The sequence below is a fragment of the Microcaecilia unicolor genome, chromosome 4 (genome assembly GCF_901765095.1).
Source record: "Microcaecilia unicolor chromosome 4, aMicUni1.1, whole genome shotgun sequence".
NCBI lineage: Eukaryota > Metazoa > Chordata > Amphibia > Gymnophiona > Siphonopidae > Microcaecilia > Microcaecilia unicolor.
In genome coordinates, this window is record NC_044034.1 from 89,767,163 (window position 1) to 89,786,054 (window position 18,892).

The window sequence follows — 18,892 nt, forward strand, 5'->3', positions numbered from 1 at the left end:
TACAACTAATCCAGGGATCTACTGTGCTAAATCCTACTGAAATCAACAATTGCTCTCTGATTTCACGTTAGTTCTTTTATTATTTGTTATATTAAAGCTCAATGCCATTATTTGTATTCAGCCAAATAATATTTTTCATTATTCATATTTGGCCAAATATTGTGATAATTTTCCTTCTATCTGGTAGACTAATAGGCATATTTTCAAAGCACTTAGCCTTCCAAAGTTCCATAGAAACCTATGGAATTTTGGAAGGCTAAGTGCTTTGAAAATATGCCTCTTAATAGTCCTAATACTAGAGGTGTACTGAATAGCATATTTTACTGAGTTAATAGATTTACGTTTGCCTTGGAAGATAGCAAAGTTTGAATACTACATTAATTACAGTTTGGTAAAAAGAGGTGCCGGAGAGAGGGATCCAGGGACGCCGAGACACAGCCAGGCCCGGGACAGGACTGCCGCCACTGCTGTCCCCCCCCCCCCTCACACTCAGGACATGGTCGCAGTTGTCACCCCTCCTTGCTTGCTCGGGCTGCCCCTGCCTTCCCAGCCGCGTAGCCAGACTTCAACGATTGGGGGGGCCAGAGCCCAAAGTGAGGGAGCACATTTTGCCCCACTTCCCTGCCGCAACGCCACATACCTTGATTGGCATGGGACCCCAATCAATGCCAGCAGAAGCCTTCCTCCAGCACTGCTCTGCACTGCATTGCCTGCCCTGCTTTCCTTCATGTTACACATGCTCGGTTTTGTGAAATTGAGCATGCACGAAGTGTCACACATGCTTCATTTCACTAAAACTGTGTATACACGCAACGTGAGGGGAAGCAGGACGGGCAATGTGGAGAATAGAACTGGAGGAAGGTTTCTGCTGCCAGGGCTTGGGAACCCCCATCAGCCAAACCAGTGGCACCAAATCCAATTTGTAATCCAGCATCTGCTCCTTCCCGGCCTCTAAGAGGGGCCCGGCACCGGGGTCTGTATTTCTCCTGCTCCTGTAGGGACCCAGGTGACTGCGTTAACGTGATCACCCGGTTCTCGTCAGGAGCAGAAGAGAGACAGAACTCGAGGCTGGGCCTGGGGGGAATCTTGTTCTCCATGCCCCCCCCCCCCCCCCCCGGATGACCCTGAGGGATCTGCTGGACTGTTTTCTCTACTGGCTGTGACAGCAGTCATTCATACATGGGTAGAAAGCAAAATGGGTCTTAATGACTGGTTAGCATCAAGGGATGATAGAACAGTGTGGGAGGCATATTTTGGCCAAGGGCACTACATCTTATTAAGTTGCAAATCTGATTGGATATGAGAACTTCTCTTACACTATCCTTCAGTATGGAAGGCTAAGTCTATTAAATTTTGTCTCCTTTTATCTCATATCAAGCAGCTGCTTTCTGAGTTCTTTGCCTCTTGAACTTAGGATGATTAGAATTATCAAATCTTTAGAAAGTCACTTTTTATTTTGGAGACATGTAACATCAGGTTCTTAACTGGATGTTAGTCTGCTTACTGTATATTTGCTGATTGTTAACTGTGATAAGAGTTATTGTGTATCATCAGAATTGATTGCTCTTTTCACTATTGCTACCCACGTTGAACCATTTTGGTATTTACTGGCTATAAATCATGTGTAAAGTAAAGAATGTGAAGGGAAGTCTTGCCTCACCAATCTAATGCATTTTTTTGAGGGGGTAAGCAAACATGTGGACAATGGGGAGCCGGTTGATATTGTATATCTGGATTTTCAGAAGGCGTTTGACAAAGTGCCGCACGAAAGACTCCTGAAGAAATTGCAGAGTCATGGAATCGGAGGTAGGGTATTATTATGGATTAAGAACTGGTTGAAAGATAGGAAGCAGAGAGTAGGATTGCGTGGCCAGTATTCTCAGTGGAGGAGGGTAGTTAGTGGGGTCCCGCAGGGGTCTGTGCTGGGTCCGTTGCTTTTTAATGTATTTATAAATGACCTAGAGATGGGAATAACTAGTGAGGTAATTAAATTCGCTGATGACACAAAATTATTCAGGGTCGTCAAGTCGCAGGAGGAATGTGAACGATTACAGGAGGACCTTGCGAGACTGGGAGAATGGGCGTGCAAGTGGCAGATGAAGTTCAATGTTGACAAGTGCAAAGTGATGCATGTGGATAAGAGGAACCCGAATTATAGCTACGTCTTGCAAGGTTCCGCGTTAGGAGTTACGGATCAAGAAAGGGATCTGGGTGTCGTCGTCGATGATACGCTGAAACCTTCTGCTCAGTGTGCTGCTGCGGCTAGGAAAGCGAATAGAATGTTGGGTGTTATTAGGAAGGGTATGGAGTCCAGGTGTGCGGATGTTATAATGCCGTTGTATCGCTCCATGGTGCGACCGCACCTGGAGTATTGTGTTCAGTACTGGTCTCCGTATCTCAAAAAAGATATAGTAGAATTGGAAAAGGTACAGCGAAGGGCGACGAAAATGATAGTGGGGATGGGACGACTTTCCTATGAAGAGAGGCTGAGAAGGCTAGGGCTTTTCAGCTTGGAGAAGAGACGGCTGAGGGGAGATATGATAGAAGTGTATAAAATAATGAGTGGAATGGATCGGGTGGATGTGAAGCGACTGTTCACGCTATCCAAAAATACTAGGACTAGAGGGCATGAGTTGAAGCTACAGTGTGGTAAATTTAAAACGAATCGGAGAAAATTTTTCTTCACCCAACGTGTAATTAGACTCTGGAATTCGTTGCAGGAGAACGTGGTATGGGCGGTTAGCTTGACGGAGTTTAAAAAGGGGTTAGATAGATTCCTAAAGGACAAGTCCATAGACCGCTATTAAATGGACTTGGAAAAATTCCGCATTTTTAGGTATAACTTGTCTGGAATGTTTTTACGTTTGGGGAGCGTGCCAGGTGCCCTTGACCTGGATTGGCCACTGTCGGTGACAGGACGCTGGGCTAGATGGACCTTTGGTCTTTCCCAGTATGGCACTACTTATGTACTTATGTACTTATGATGTCGTCCATAGCTGTAATGAATGACTTGCATTTATTAGCAGCTCCACGTAGAACTAGGACATGGATGCTACTCAGTACTTCAGATGTTAAAATAGGTTTGTATTCTAAATTTATTGGGACAAAACCCTCCAATTTAATGGATCCTCCAGTCAGAGCCAGCAGAAGAGGCAGGTGAGATGGGTGGTTGCCAGAGGTACCAGGTCAGAGGGGTGCCGTATTACAGCAGCAGTAGAACTCAGTTGCTGCGTGCCACAAATACAGCCATGTCATCAGGAGGATGACTCTCCCTGCCTGAATCACCGGAGTGAGGGTGCCTTCCATGAGACCACTGCCCATCCAGAATGCTGTAAAGCTCCAACAGATCCCTGCCTCTGATAACTGCTTCAAGTGTGCAAGAACAAGACAAAATACAAGGCATGTAATATATAATACTAAGAAAAAATAAAGATATATAGATATAGATAGATAGATATACAGTGGGGGAAATAAGTATTTGATCCCTTGCTGATTTTGTAAGTTTGCCCACTGACAAAGACATGAGCAGCCCATAATTGAAGGGTAGGTTATTGGTAACAGTGAGAGATAGCACATCACAAATTAAATCCGGAAAATCACATTGTGGAAAGTATATGAATTTATTTGCATTCTGCAGAGGGAAATAAGTATTTGATCCCCCACCAACCAGTAAGAGATCTGGCCCCTACAGACCAGGTAGATGCTCCAAATCAACTCGTTACCTGCATGACAGACAGCTGTCGGCAATGGTCACCTGTATGAAAGACACCTGTCCACAGACTCAGTGAATCAGTCAGACTCTAACCTCTACAAAATGGCCAAGAGCAAGGAGCTGTCTAAGGATGTCAGGGACAAGATCATACACCTGCACAAGGCTGGAATGGGCTACAAACCATCAGTAAGACGCTGGGCGAGAAGGAGACAACTGTTGGTGCCATAGTAAGAAAATGGAAGAAGTACAAAATGACTGTCAATCGACAAAGATCTGGGGCTCCACGCAAAATCTCACCTCGTGGGGTATCCTTGATCATGAGGAAGGTTAGAAATCAGCCTACAACTACAAGGGGGGAACTTGTCAATGATCTCAAGGCAGCTGGGACCACTGTCACCACGAAAACCATTGGTAACACATTACGACATAACAGATTGCAATCCTGCAGTGCCCGCAAGGTCCCCCTGCTCCGGAAGGCACATGTGACGGCCCGTCTGAAGTTTGCCAGTGAACACCTGGATGATGCCGAGAGTGATTGGGAGAAGGTGCTGTGGTCAGATGAGACAAAAATTGAGCTCTTTGGCATGAACTCAACTCGCCGTGTTTGGAGGAAGAGAAATGCTGCCTATGACCCAAAGAACACCGTCCCCACTGTCAAGCATGGAGGTGGAAATGTTATGTTTTGGGGGTGTTTCTCTGCTAAGGGCACAGGACTACTTCACCGCATCAATGGGAGAATGGATGGGGCCATGTACCGTACAATTCTGAGTGACAACCTCCTTCCCTCCGCCAGGGCCTTAAAAATGGGTCGTGGCTGGGTCTTCCAGCACGACAATGACCCAAAACATACAGCCAAGGCAACAAAGGAGTGGCTCAGGAAGAAGCACATTAGGGTCATGGAGTGGCCTAGCCAGTCACCAGACCTTAATCCCATTGAAAACTTATGGAGGGAGCTGAAGCTGCGAGTTGCCAAGCGACAGCCCAGAACTCTTAATGATTTAGAGATGATCTGCAAAGAGGAGTGGACCAAAATTCCTCCTGACATGTGTGCAAACCTCATCATCAACTACAGAAGACGTCTGACCGCTGTGCTTGCCAACAAGGGTTTTGCCACCAAGTATTAGGTCTTGTTTGCCAGAGGGATCAAATACTTATTTCCCTCTGCAGAATGCAAATAAATTCATATACTTTCCACAATGTGATTTTCCGGATTTAATTTGTGATGTGCTATCTCTCACTGTTACCAATAACCTACCCTTCAATTATGGGCTGCTCATGTCTTTGTCAGTGGGCAAACTTACAAAATCAGCAAGGGATCAAATACTTATTTCCCCCACTGTATATATATATATATATATATATATATATATATATATATATATATATATATAGATAGATAGATAGATAGATAGATAGATAGATAGATAGATAGATAGATAGATAGATAGATAGATAGATAGATAGATAGATAGGTATAGATAGCAATAAGCACATGCCAGTCTAACTTCCACTGACCCTCTATAGACTGCACCACAAGTTAGGTGACAATTAGTCATGCAAATGAAAATTAGGCACCTAAATGGGGGTAAATGGCATTTGGGTACCTAACTGAACTTAGGAGCTATTCTATGATTGAGTGCCTAGGAGCTTTAGCACCTAACGGCAAAGGGGGCATGTGTGGTTCACACACTTTGGCGCCAAACTTATAGAATACTGTAATTTGCACACCTAAGTGCCAACATTTTATTTAATGTGGACAAATGCAAAGTGATGCACATTGGGAAGAATAATCCAAATCATAGTTAACTGATGCTAGGGTCCACCTTAGGAGTCAGCACTAAAGAAAAAGATCTAGGTGTCAATGTAGACAATACGCTGAAATCTTCTGCCCACTGTGCGGCAGCAGTAAAAAAAAAAAAAAAGCAAAAGGGATTCTAGGAATTACTAGGAAAGGGATGCAAATTAAGACCAATAATATTATGCTGCATCTGTATTGATCCATGGTGCGACGTCACCTTGAGTATTGCGTTCAATTCTGGTTGACGTATCTCAAAAAAGATATAGCGGAATTAGAAAAGGTTCAAAGAAGAGTGACCAAAATGATAACGGGGATGGAACGCCTCCAATATGAAGAAAGGAGAGGTTAGGTCTCTTCAGCTTGGAAAGGAGATAGCTGAAGGGGGATAGGATTGAGGCCTATAAAATCCTGAGTGGTGTAGAATGTGTACTACTACAAATCATTTCTATAGTGCTACTAGATGCATGCATCACTTCAACACATTATATGCAGGCACTTTGTCTCTAGAGGGCTCACAATCTTTGTACCTGAGGCAATGGAGGGTTAAGCGACTTGCCCAAGGTCACAAGGAGCTGCAGTGGGAATCAAGCCCAGGTCACCAAGATCAAAGCCTGCTGCACTAACCATTAGGCTACTCCTCTACTCCAGAAGTGAACCAATTTTTCACTCTTTCAAAAGTACAAAGACCAGGGGACACACAATTAAGTTACATGGAAATACTGTTAAAACAAATAGGTGGAAATATTTTTTCACTCAAAGAATAGTTAAACTCTGGAACTTGTAGCTGGAGGATGTGGTAACAGTGGTTAATATATCTGGGTTTAAAAAAGGTTTGGACAAGGTCCTGGAGGAAAAGTCCATAGTCTGTTATTGAGATGGACATAGGGGATGCCACTGCTTACCCGGGGACTGGTAGCATGAAATGTCGTTACTATTACTACTACTTAACATTTCTAAAGTGCTACTAGGGTTACGCAGCGCTGTACAGTTTAACAAAGAAGGACGGTCCCTGCTCAAAGGAGCTTACAATCTAATGGACAACATGTGCAGTCAGTTACTAATTGTGTTTCTGCCAGGTATTTGTGACCTGGATTGGCCACTTTTGGAAGCAGGACACTGGGCTAGATGGACCATCAATCTGATCCAGTATGGCTGTTCTTATGTACAAACAGCTGCAGTGGGAATCAAACCCAGCTACCCAGGTTCTCAGCCCACTGTACTAACCATTAGGCTACTCCACTCGCAGCCCAACTGAATACTTGGACTGCATTTCTTGGTACTTTAAGATCTTTTCTTTCTCTATACAATTCACTGAGTAAGAAACCATGGCAGAGGGATATAGAAATATTTCCAATAATTTTAGTGCCACAGGCCTTATTAAAAAGGGTTTCCAAGCACACCTGGATCAATTGCCCTATACATGTAACATCTTATGAACTCCAGAGGGAATCCCTTTGGCACAATGCAAGTACTATGGTGAGTATTAGCAGCAAATTTGAGAGTCTGAGATCATACTCCACACCCTGGTTCAGGAGTGAAGTTCTCTGCTGTCATGGTATGACCAAAAATAACCCATTTGGAGACACCCCTGAAAGAAACCTTTAATCCCCACATGAGATCAAAGCCATCCTGAAGACAAGCAACACTTTTCAAGCTAAGCATAGAAGCCAGGAAACATCTTGAAGGAAATATCAGTGTTCATAAAAGATGAGCTTTATATGTTATAAAGAAAAGAACAATTATGCCAATATCCAAAGGGTAAGAAAAAATTAGGAAAACCAAACAGTTTGACTAATTTTTCCTAATCTTTATTTTTTAGCATTTTGTGTATTTTAAAGGATATGAAGAATTTAAAAATCGCTGCAAGTATACTATACAGTTTATACAGGCTACAGAAACATATCAGTTTAAATGGATAATGTTTTCCAAGTATCTGAAGCCAGGGCTGGCCCTAGCAATGAGCGATTGTGTTTTTCGGATACAGCTCCACTGTTCTGACCTGCTTTTCAGCCTCCACTGACATAATGAGGCCCCATAACCCTCGGCAGACTCTCCCAACCTGAAAAGCTATCTTTAAAAAGCCATCACCACACCAAGCTAAAATTAGTGGTAATGGTACCTATCTGGAAATGTAAAGCGCCACTGCAGACATGGTACAAGTAAACACATTTCTCATGTGTAAAAATAATGCATCATATTCAAACCCATCAAAAGTATACAAGGTTACCAGAAAAAAGAAAAAAACACTTACATGGCATGCAATGATATATACTAGGCCAGTACTGCCCACTGTCTCTCTTCATCCATACACGTACTGTCCTAAGGAGGAGAAACACAAAAACAGCTTTTGTTTACCCTCAAGGAAAACCTGACTGAACCAATGATGTTGAGAAAGTGTCAAAACATTCATTTCTCAGAAGTTAAACTATCAGTTAATGCTGGATTCTTATGGCTTAAATCCTGAGGCAAAATAGTCTCATGGGTTTATTTTTCAAACCTGCTTCTTGTGAATCCCACAAAATAAACAAGAGAGTGCTAAATTTAAGAGCCTTTACTGTGATATCAGAGGAGAGGGAGGAGATGCAGGCTACCCTTCTGAGCTCTTTCTAGTTTAACAAAATTAAAGTAATAATAATCTTTAAAAACACCTGCATCATGTGAGTAAGGCATCTGTTCCTAGCACTTCTATGTACGTTCTTTTCACTTTGGTCTTTTCCTGTTTCAAAACAAATATGGGGGTTATTCTAAAACCCAACTATGCAGACTCCATGAAGTTTCAGAATTAAAGTACTTCTGTACTTTTGTTTTGAAAATAACCCCTGGGAATTTAGCACTTGCATTTACATCTGCATACAAATTCCGAGGGCTTTATAGGTTTATGTTAACTGCGACTCAGGTTAAAGCAGAGGTTCTCAACCCAGCATTCAGGCCAGGTTTTCACAAGGAGGTTGAAGGAGTCCACTATATGGGCTGAAGCCAGTAGGCAGAGCTTTAGTTCATCCAAAACAATAGCAAACACTATTGAAAACAATAAAAATAAATGCGTGGTCCATCTGTAAAAAGTCTAAAGCTTCTCCAGTTGGATAGGCAATGCCTTAAAAGGTGGAGAACAAAAGGTTTTTTTTTACTTAGTTGACAGCTTTTTAATTTATTTGAAAGCTTCTCATATCGATATTTATATCACTAAAGCAGCTTAAAAATTATTACTGCTAGAATAAATTATTACAGATAGAAACAGCAGTTAAAACCTCTGCATTTTGTCCTCATTTTTCTACACTGTTCTATAAAATATAGATGGCAAGATTTCAGTGAGGATATCCTGTTTCTTGATGGGTTCATCTTAACTGTTGTTGTAGTAATCTACCTAGGAAGCCTGGTGTTATAAAGATGGAATATACTGAAATTAAATGGAACTCTCCTTTCACTGAGGCACATGGAATCACATCTGCATCTGTTTTGAAGTTTACATTTTATTTATTAGAATTTATTTACCGTCATTTTGAAGGAACTCACACAAGGTGGTGTACAGTAAGAATAAATCAAACATGAACAACACACAATTACAGCAGTAAAAATATTAAAATACAAAGTATGACATGGTATACTACTTACAAAGTAAACACAATATGTAATAGAACATTTTAATTGACGGTGTAGGGTATAAACAAAGATGGAACATGTAAAAGGAGTTAGAAAGTATGGTGACTAATTTAAAGAAAGGTGCATATGAGGTCAGAGAGATGGTTAAATATTATCTCAGCTAGGGTAGGAGTCGATAAACGTCCTACTGCAGTGTGTGTGTGTCTCTAACAAGTTAGTTACAAGCATTAACCTGCTTCCTGAAGTACAGATAGTCTTGTGTTAAGTGGAGCCTTTCAGGCGGGTATCACATCGTGTAATGTCTTTTGGACAGGGTGTGGTTAGTGATAGTCCTTGAGAGGACCTTAGTGCCCTTGTAGCAGGAGGTGTGTAGAGAATCATCCTATTCTTCAGGTACTCGGTGCAATTTCCTTTAAGGGCCTTGAAGATGAGACAGAGCTTTAAATTTAGCCCTGTATTGTACTGGTAGCCAGTGAAGTTTTTGCAAAAATGGCGTGATGTGGTCATGCCACTTGCAATCTTCTATTAGTCTTGCTGCAGCATTCTGAATCAATTGGAGCTGGTGCAGGTTCTTTACGGTCAGACCATTGTAGAGTGCATTACAGTAATCCAGTCTTGATGTTATCATGGCATGCACAACTGGGATAAGATTTCATCTCAGTGTAAGGAGAGAGGCAGCATAGCTGTAGCAAATAGTAGAAGAAGCTCTTGAAGGTTGTTTGGATTTGGAAAATAAGAAGCTAACTGTATTCCAAGGTTCCTGACTTGTGATTTGAGGGGGAGTTCGTACTTCCCAAAAGAAATTTTTATGTCAGGTATGTACAGTGGGGGAAATAAGTATTTGATCCCTTGCTGATTTTGTAAGTTTGCCCACTGACAAAGACATGAGCAGCCCATAATTGAAGGGTAGGTTATTGGTAACAGTGAGAGATAGCACATCACAAATTAAATCCGGAAAATCACATTGTGGAAAGTATATGAATTTATTTGCATTCTGCAGAGGGAAATAAGTATTTGATCCCCCACCAACCAGTAAGAGATCTGGCCCCTACAGACCAGGTAGATGCTCCAAATCAACTCGTTACCTGCATGACAGACAGCTGTCGGCAATGGTCACCTGTATGAAAGACACCTGTCCACAGACTCAGTGAATCAGTCAGACTCTAACCTCTACAAAATGGCCAAGAGCAAGGAGCTGTCTAAGGATGTCAGGGACAAGATCATACACCTGCACAAGGCTGGAATGGGCTACAAAACCATCAGTAAGACGCTGGGCAAGAAGGAGACAACTGTTGGTGCCATAGTAAGAAAATGGAAGAAGTACAAAATGACTGTCAATCGACAAAGATCTGGGGCTCCACGCAAAATCTCACCTCGTGGGGTATCCTTGATCATGAGGAAGGTTAGAAATCAGCCTACAACTACAAGGGGGGAACTTGTCAATGATCTCAAGGCAGCTGGGACCACTGTCACCACGAAAACCATTGGTAACACATTACGACATAACGGATTGCAATCCTGCAGTGCCCGCAAGGTCCCCCTGCTCCGGAAGGCACATGTGACGGCCCGTCTGAAGTTTGCCAGTGAACACCTGGATGATGCCGAGAGTGATTGGGAGAAGGTGCTGTGGTCAGATGAGACAAAAATTGAGCTCTTTGGCATGAACTCAACTCGCCGTGTTTGGAGGAAGAGAAATGCTGCCTATGACCCAAAGAACACCGTCCCCACTGTCAAGCATGGAGACGGAAATGTTATGTTTTGGGGGTGTTTCTCTGCTAAGGGCACAGGACTACTTCACCGCATCAATGGGAGAATGGATGGGGCCATGTACCGTACAATTCTGAGTGACAACCTCCTTCCCTCCGCTAGGGCCTTAAAAATGGGTCGTGGCTGGGTCTTCCAGCACGACAATGACCCAAAACATACAGCCAAGGCAACAAAGGAGTGGCTCAGGAAGAAGCACATTAGGGTCATGGAGTGGCCTAGCCAGTCACCAGACCTTAATCCCATTGAAAACTTATGGAGGGAGCTGAAGCTGCGAGTTGCCAAGCGACAGCCCAGAACTCTTAATGATTTAGAGATGATCTGCAAAGAGGAGTGGACCAAAATTCCTCCTGACATGTGTGCAAACCTCATCATCAACTACAGAAGACGTATGACCGCTGTGCTTGCCAACAAGGGTTTTGCCACCAAGTATTAGGTCTTGTTTGCCAGAGGGATCAAATACTTATTTCTCTCTGCAGAATGCAAATAAATTCATATACTTTCCACAATGTGATTTTCCGGATTTAATTTGTGATGTGCTATCTCTCACTGTTACCAATAACCTACCCTTCAATTATGGGCTGCTCATGTCTTTGTCAGTGGGCAAACTTACAAAATCAGCAAGGGATCAAATACTTATTTCCCCCACTGTATCCACTTGTGTTAGGGACTCAGAGAAGCTCGATTTTTAAAATATGTTTGATATTCAATTTTGAAATCATGATATGTCTACATATGGGAATATTTCAAATAAATTAAAAAGCTGTCAACTAAGTAAAAAAATAATTTTTTTGTTCTCCACCTTTTAAGGTACTGCCTACCCAACTGGAAAAGCTTTAGACTTTTTACAGATGGAACATGCATTTATTTTTGATAATCTTTTGATATTGTTTTCAATACCATTTGCTATTGTTTTGGGTGAACTAAAGCTCCGCCTACTGGCTTCAGCCCCTATAATGGACTAGATAGGAACATCCCGTCTCCTAGTGTTCATCCATCCTCCTTGTATAAACCTTGCTGCATCAGAGTGTGGCTGTGCTGAATATATCACATGGAAAACGCTCTTTTTGATTACAATTACATCAGCATGCCATATTGGTGAGATTCAAACGATGCTACACTATCAGCCATATACTCAAATACTGCATAACAAGATATTCTTTCGACCACACCCAAAACTTCTTCCTAAGGTGGTGTCTCTATTTCATTTAAATCAATCCATAATACTTCAAGTATTGTCCACCTTCTCATACTGATGCTAACCAATGTTGATTGCATACTGTAGGTTGTGGGTGAGCACTTACTATTTATTTAACTCGCACTACATCCCTAGGCAGCTCACCTCAGTTATTTCTCTCTCTATGGGAGCGGCATCTTCTACCTCAACCAGTCACAAAACGTACTTTGTCAAACTCGCAATGTATAGCAGCTTGTATCTTTTTCTACTATGAAAATGCAGATTCCTCGTGATAAGGCTCATTGTCTTCAGAATATGGCTAGTACAGAAGGGCATCGTCACATAACTTCCCCCACCCAGTGTAAAGCAGCTACATAGGTATCCTTGCTTACTTTTATGGAGCACTGCTGCCTCATCATTTACTTTCGAACATGCTGTGCTTGTCTGGATTATTCTGTTTTTAGACATGTTTCAGGGACAAGTGGTTTTATAAGTCAAAATAAAAATATTTTGTTTCATGCAGATCTCTTTTGTTTAAACATAACTAAGTGGGCTATAAGCCCCTAATGCAATCCATTGGCTTTCTTATATTTTATTCTTGTGATAATTTAAAACTGAAAACTCGTCTCTTCTATCTGGTTGATAAAAAAAAGGAGCTCATTGTGAACAGTATCCACCCTAAAATGTTGTTTTCTGGCTGTACATGAGGAATTGTGATATTGAATAAATAAGTGTATGTTTGTGTCCCTAGTCAAGCATCCAAAGGTTATATAATCCTGTCAAGATAGCCAGTTAATTGTTTAACTTATTAGTGGAACATAACTACAGAGGCATGGTACAGTCGCATTTTCAATGTGGTAATACTATGGCCAGTAAATGAACAGATTATTTTGAGTTAGTATTCACTGGACCAAACTTGCTTACATTGTGCCATCACCACCCAGCTGGATAGACAGTGTCTTTAAAGGTGGAGGATAAAGGATTTTTTTTTGTTTGTTTTACATTTCTATCCCAAGCAAACTTGGGTTCAATGTGATTTACATTTGAAAATACAGTGAGACATAATAATAGAATTCAGTTATATCATGGGAGCAATACATGGATATGTCAGAGAAACATTTAACAATGATGAGATTACCATCTGTCCTTTAATTATGCTGCATGTTCAGAAATCACAGCCATAAGTATAGACAGTTATTCAAATATTATCACATGCATACATCAGAACAGGCATCCATACATACATAGCAAAAGTAAACAACTTCTACAGGTATATCCCAAAATTTTATTTTCACATTTCCATCTTCCAAAGTTCCAGAAAGCGGATGCACAGATCAGTAGGACCAAAAAGAAGTCCAAAACAAGTAAAAAAAACCCAAAAAAACCCAAGCAGCATAATTTATACCTAACTGTTCAATCACCCTTAGGATTTACCTTTGGGTTAAAAAGCAACACTAGGTGCTGCATGTAAGGACTGGATAAACAAATTTTAAACAAAGTTTACATCAAATGCCCTTAATATGTAATACTTGGTATCAAATAATGAAACAGTGATGGAATACTCACATAGCAAGCAGCCTGAGCCAACAGATTTATTTTCCATTGAATATAATTAGCTTTGTATGAACTTGTCAGCTAATAGTGTGCTGAACTGGACAATGTTGGTACATTTAGACTGCCTCTGGACAGAATTTCTGCATGAAGGAAGCCCCTACCTCAGTATTCAATACATATCTCACAGACTTCATCTCCAATACATGTGTCTCTGCCTCAAACATCCTCATAATAGGAGACATCAACCTACACCTTGAAGACGACTCTTCCAGAGGCACACAAGAATGCAAAGACTTCTTAAAACTCTGGGATCTACACGCACCTAATAATAAACCAACACACGAAAAAGGACACACACTGGACATCATTTCACACAAATTCGACCCAGACTTACCCTCCTACTTACAGATACAAGATGGACACCCACACCATGGACAGACCACTACAAAGCGATGGTCTCCCTCCACTGGTGAAAAATACACAGAAACGCAAGTAACAAACATGAACGAACAACATACACCACGAGAGGAAAAATAGACCCCACAACATTCTGGCAACATGTCTACCAAAGCGAATGGTCAACAAATACAGACACCATCCAATTCCTCCAAGAATGGGACGACATATGTAGAACAACATTAGACACAATCGCCCCAATCCAAACTAGAACATCACACAGGAAAAAAAACAAATTCATGGTTCACCGAAGAACTGAAAAAACTCAAAACACAAGTCAGAAAACTAGAACGCACATGGAATAAAAAGAAAGACGAACACACACTGAATGCCTGGAAATCACTCCGGAGGAAATACAAATACACCATTAAACAAACTAAAAGACTACACTACAAAACAATGATTGGACCAAACTACAAAGACACACACAAACTCTTCTATCTCGTAAACAAATTGCTAGACACCACACCAGTAACAACCAACAGCAGAGATACACCAGGGGTCGATGACCTCGCGAAATACTTCAAGGAAAAAATCATACAACTACGGCTCAAAATACCCACCAGCCCCACTGAATACACAACACTCCTAAATTGTCTAGACCCAGAAGACGGAATATACCCAGCAGACAGGATCTGGACCGAATTCGAACAATTATCAGATGACCTAATCTCTAAAACGCTCAAGAGATTCGCCAAATCCCAATGCAAACTAGATATCTGCCCAAACAACCTCATGAAATCAGCCCCTCAACAATTCATAATAGACCTAACTAACCACATGAACTTCATGCTACAAAATGGACTCTTCCCAAAAGAAAAAGGAAACATACTACTCACCCCAATACCCAAGGACACAAAGAAAAAGACAAGCGAAATAACAAACTACAGACCAGTAGCATCTATACCACTAATAACTAAAATAACCGAAGGGATGGTTACCAAACAACTCACAAACTATCTCAACAAGTTCTCCATACTACACGACTCCCAATCAGGATTCCGGTCAAATCATAGCACAGAAACAGTGCTAATTACCTTAATGACCAAATTCAAACATTCAAACAAATGATCGCAACCGGCATCAACATACTCCTACTACAATTTGACATGTCAAGTACCTTTGATATGGTAGACCACGAAATCCTACTAAACGTTCTCGAATACTTTGGCATCGGAGGTAATGTTCTAAACTGGTTCAAGGGGTTCTTAACATCACGTTCATATCAAGTCACATCAAACTCAACTACGTCAGCTGCATGGACACCTGACTGTGGAGTACCGCAAGGATCCCCCCTCTCACCAACTATTTTCAATCTAATGATGACCCCCCTGGCAAAACTTTTATCTAACCATAACCTCAATCCACATATATATGCCGATGATGTAACGATATATATACCATTCAAAAAAGACATCAATGAAGTCTCTAACGAAATCAGCCAAAGTCTACACATCATGAATACCTGGGCAGATGCATTCCGACTGAAACTGAATACAGAAAAGACCAAATGCCTCATACTTACCTCCCAATACAACAAGAACAAATTTACCGCCATCAACACACCTAAACTAAATCTGCCAATCTCAGAAACCTTAAAAATCCTTGGAGTCACTATCGACCGCCACCTAACTCTCGAGACTCATGCGAACAACACAACAAAAAAAATGTTCTACTCCATGTGGAAACTGAAAAGAATCAGATCATTCTTCCCAAGATCTGTCTTCCGTAGTCTAGTTCAATCACTCGTACTCAGTCAACTGGACTATTGCAACTCATTATACGCAGGATGCAAGGAACAAATACTGAAGAAACTTCAAACAGCCCAGAATACAGCAGCCAGACTCATCTTCGGAAAACCAAAATACGAAAGTGCAAAACCCTTACGGGAGAAACTACACTGGCTACCACTCAAGGAACGCATCACTTTTAAAGTAAGCACCTTAGTCCACAAAATCATTCACGGTGAAGCCCCTGCATACATGTCCGACTTGATCGACCTGCCACCCAGAAACGCTAAAAGATCGTCCCGAACCTTCCTCAATCTCCATTTCCCTAAATGCAAAGGCATAAAATACAAAGCACTGCACTGATCGACTTTTACATACATGAGCACACGATACTGGAATACACTACCCCGCAGCCTGAAAATTACCTACAAACTGACCGACTTCCGCAAACTACTAAAGACTTATCTCTTCGAGAAAATCTACGGCAAGGATCAAAACACAAAGCCCACACAATCTCATAGACACGCACCAATACACTCTCTGAACCTCTACTCCCGCGCTCTCACCACTCTTAAATTCTACCCACTGACAAAATTGTCAGACCTCCCCGTTCCCTCGATTATGTTTTGCCCCCCTCTCAACTCACCCCTGTTATTTCCACTGTCCGATCCCCTAAGAATATCCTGAGCTTACTCTGTCTTATATAATTCTTCACAATGTAATCCATAACTGTACTGCAACCAACTGCACTTCCATCTTTTACAATGTATTGTAAGCCACACTGAGCCCGCAAATAGGTGGAAAAATGTGGGATACAAATGCAAATAAATAAAATAAATAAATAAATATCTGTGAAATAGTAGTAACAAAAAGCAAATGCATTTTTATAATATACCACTGCATTCCACAAAACAAAAATGTGCAAGTTCCCAAGTGCCATCTTTTACTTTTGATGTAGGTACAGGAAAAGAGAGGTTAAATGCTCCCAGTTTCAACCTAAAACATTCGTTTTTTTTTTTTTACTGTTCTTATAAATAGTTTAAGTCAGATTGTTAAGTACCTGATTCTCATAACATGATGTCGGTTTTGGTGGTCCTTTACTAGGTGAAAACATCTCTGTAAATACAGGGAGTCCCTAAAGCCAGGGCAAGCATGGAAATCAGACATAAATCCATATTTAACTACAAGCTACCAAGGACAGGTCTCCTTCTTAATAAGCAATGTGGCATGTGTTCAAACTGAAGGAGACTCATCCTTGATACAGCTTTCTGCAAAAATAAATAAAATTTTTAACAAAATTATTAAACTGATTTTTGTGAAACACTTGGACTGATGACGATTATAGCACTGAATGCCCAGCTGAAAAAGTTCCTTTAACCTGAGCTGCACTTCTGACTGTCCAACATATAAACAAAGAATTTCTTTTGCTTTCTGGTGGGGTGATTACATTGTGTTGATATACATCCATAATCTCCCAGATATTACTGAATTCCTTTAGTGTCAATTTGAGGACTTTGAAAGGATGAACTGTGACATATAAATTTGTCATTCTAAGAGTCTAGCATTGCGGAAATCATAAACACGGACCACCGTACCCTGAGGCAGGTCATCGAAACAACGGCCATCGTTGGTCGTGGTCGGCGTGTTGAACTGATTTATATGCTGCACTGATCCGTATGCTGGAACATCAGAGAAAGTTAAGTAATATCTGATGTTTAATTTGGTGTATTAAAGTGGTATATAGAAAGATAAAAATTGAAAATTGAAAAAACAAAAAATAAAAAGAGAAAGGTTTTATACAGAGGTTTTTCTGGCTGATGATGAAGCCCAGCTCCCGAGGTCTATGACTTGTTGGGGGCTTCTCAAGGCTTTTTCCTCTGGTTTTGGGTCAGACCCTTAGATACTTATTGCTTAAGAACCTATTCTAAAATACATGCTGAAATGAACCTTAATGCAGCAGAACCTTCATTTCAGAAAAAAATGTCCAGAAGGGGAAAAACAGGTACATAGACATTTGTGTACTAGTCAGTGAATGTATACATGCCCCCTAGAACCCTACCCCATCACTAGGGAGAAGAGGTGCCATATTGGATTCCAGCATCATCCCTGGCAGCAGCAGGAGACCACTGCTGCTTGGGATCACTGAATGACCAATGCAGGGGGAGGGGAAGGCTCTGGCAGGCCTCACCTTTTGTATCTGGGGAGGGGTGCCACCGCAGCTTGTTTTGTCTATTTATTTTGTGGATGGAATGGGTGTGGTAATTGCCCAGGGTAGATGCTGGGCACGCTACCTGCATTTACTGCACAGGTTTTGCAGTTAAATACAGGACAAGAGCACTACTCTTCCCCTAAAAAGGTCCTCTGGACATCCTAAGTAGCTGGTCTAAATCCACACACATCCATCTGTCAAAACATGGATCTTCATTCCCCTTCTGAAATATGGAACATCTATCTTTTAAACCCACCCAACTTCCACCCAATACACGCCCCCTTGCCATATGCCCATTCTTTGTACTTGGACATTTACATCCTAGCTTTGTAAAATAGCAATTTTAGATGTTTATACACAACTAAAACCTGAAAAGTGCTTCTAAAAATAAGCACCTTAGTATATTTTACCACAGTTTCATTTATTTAATTTTTTATATACCACCTGCAGACCCAAAGACCATTGAAGCACTGCATATTCAAGTAGAGAAGGTATTTTTCTGTCCCTGGAGGGCTCATAATTTGAGTTTGTACCTGAGACAATCGAAGGTTAAGTGACTTGCTCAACATCGAAAGAAGTTGCAGTGGGATTTGAACCGGGCTCCCCTGGTTCTCAGCTCACTGTTCTTACAGCAAATTCCAGTTCCGCCTAGTAATTAAGAAGAGGATAAATGAATGCATATACTCATAATACTGTCCCAGAGACACCCAAGAAGGAAACACATATGCAAGTGACTACTGGGTTCTCCAGAATGTTTTCGTACATCCCTATCACAAATCAGTTAGTAGATGAACTGGTAATGCCCTGGAGTCTCCTGGTGTGACAGATAATAGGAATCCTGAAGTTTTCTTCCCAGTAACATTCTCATGTGGAAGATAAAAGGAAGCATGCT

The 18,892-nt window shown here is 41.3% G+C and overlaps 1 protein-coding gene across 1 annotated transcript in view; it reads right to left on the reverse strand.

Moving 5' to 3' along the window:
• WDFY2 (WD repeat and FYVE domain containing 2) overlaps nt 1–18,892 on the reverse strand; it is a 174,043-nt gene that overhangs the window by 83,805 nt on the left and 71,346 nt on the right. The window contains exon 2 of the mRNA XM_030200445.1: nt 7,762–7,829. Within this exon, the coding sequence (XP_030056305.1) occupies nt 7,762–7,829 (68 nt within the window). The remainder of the gene's footprint in view (nt 1–7,761; nt 7,830–18,892) is intronic.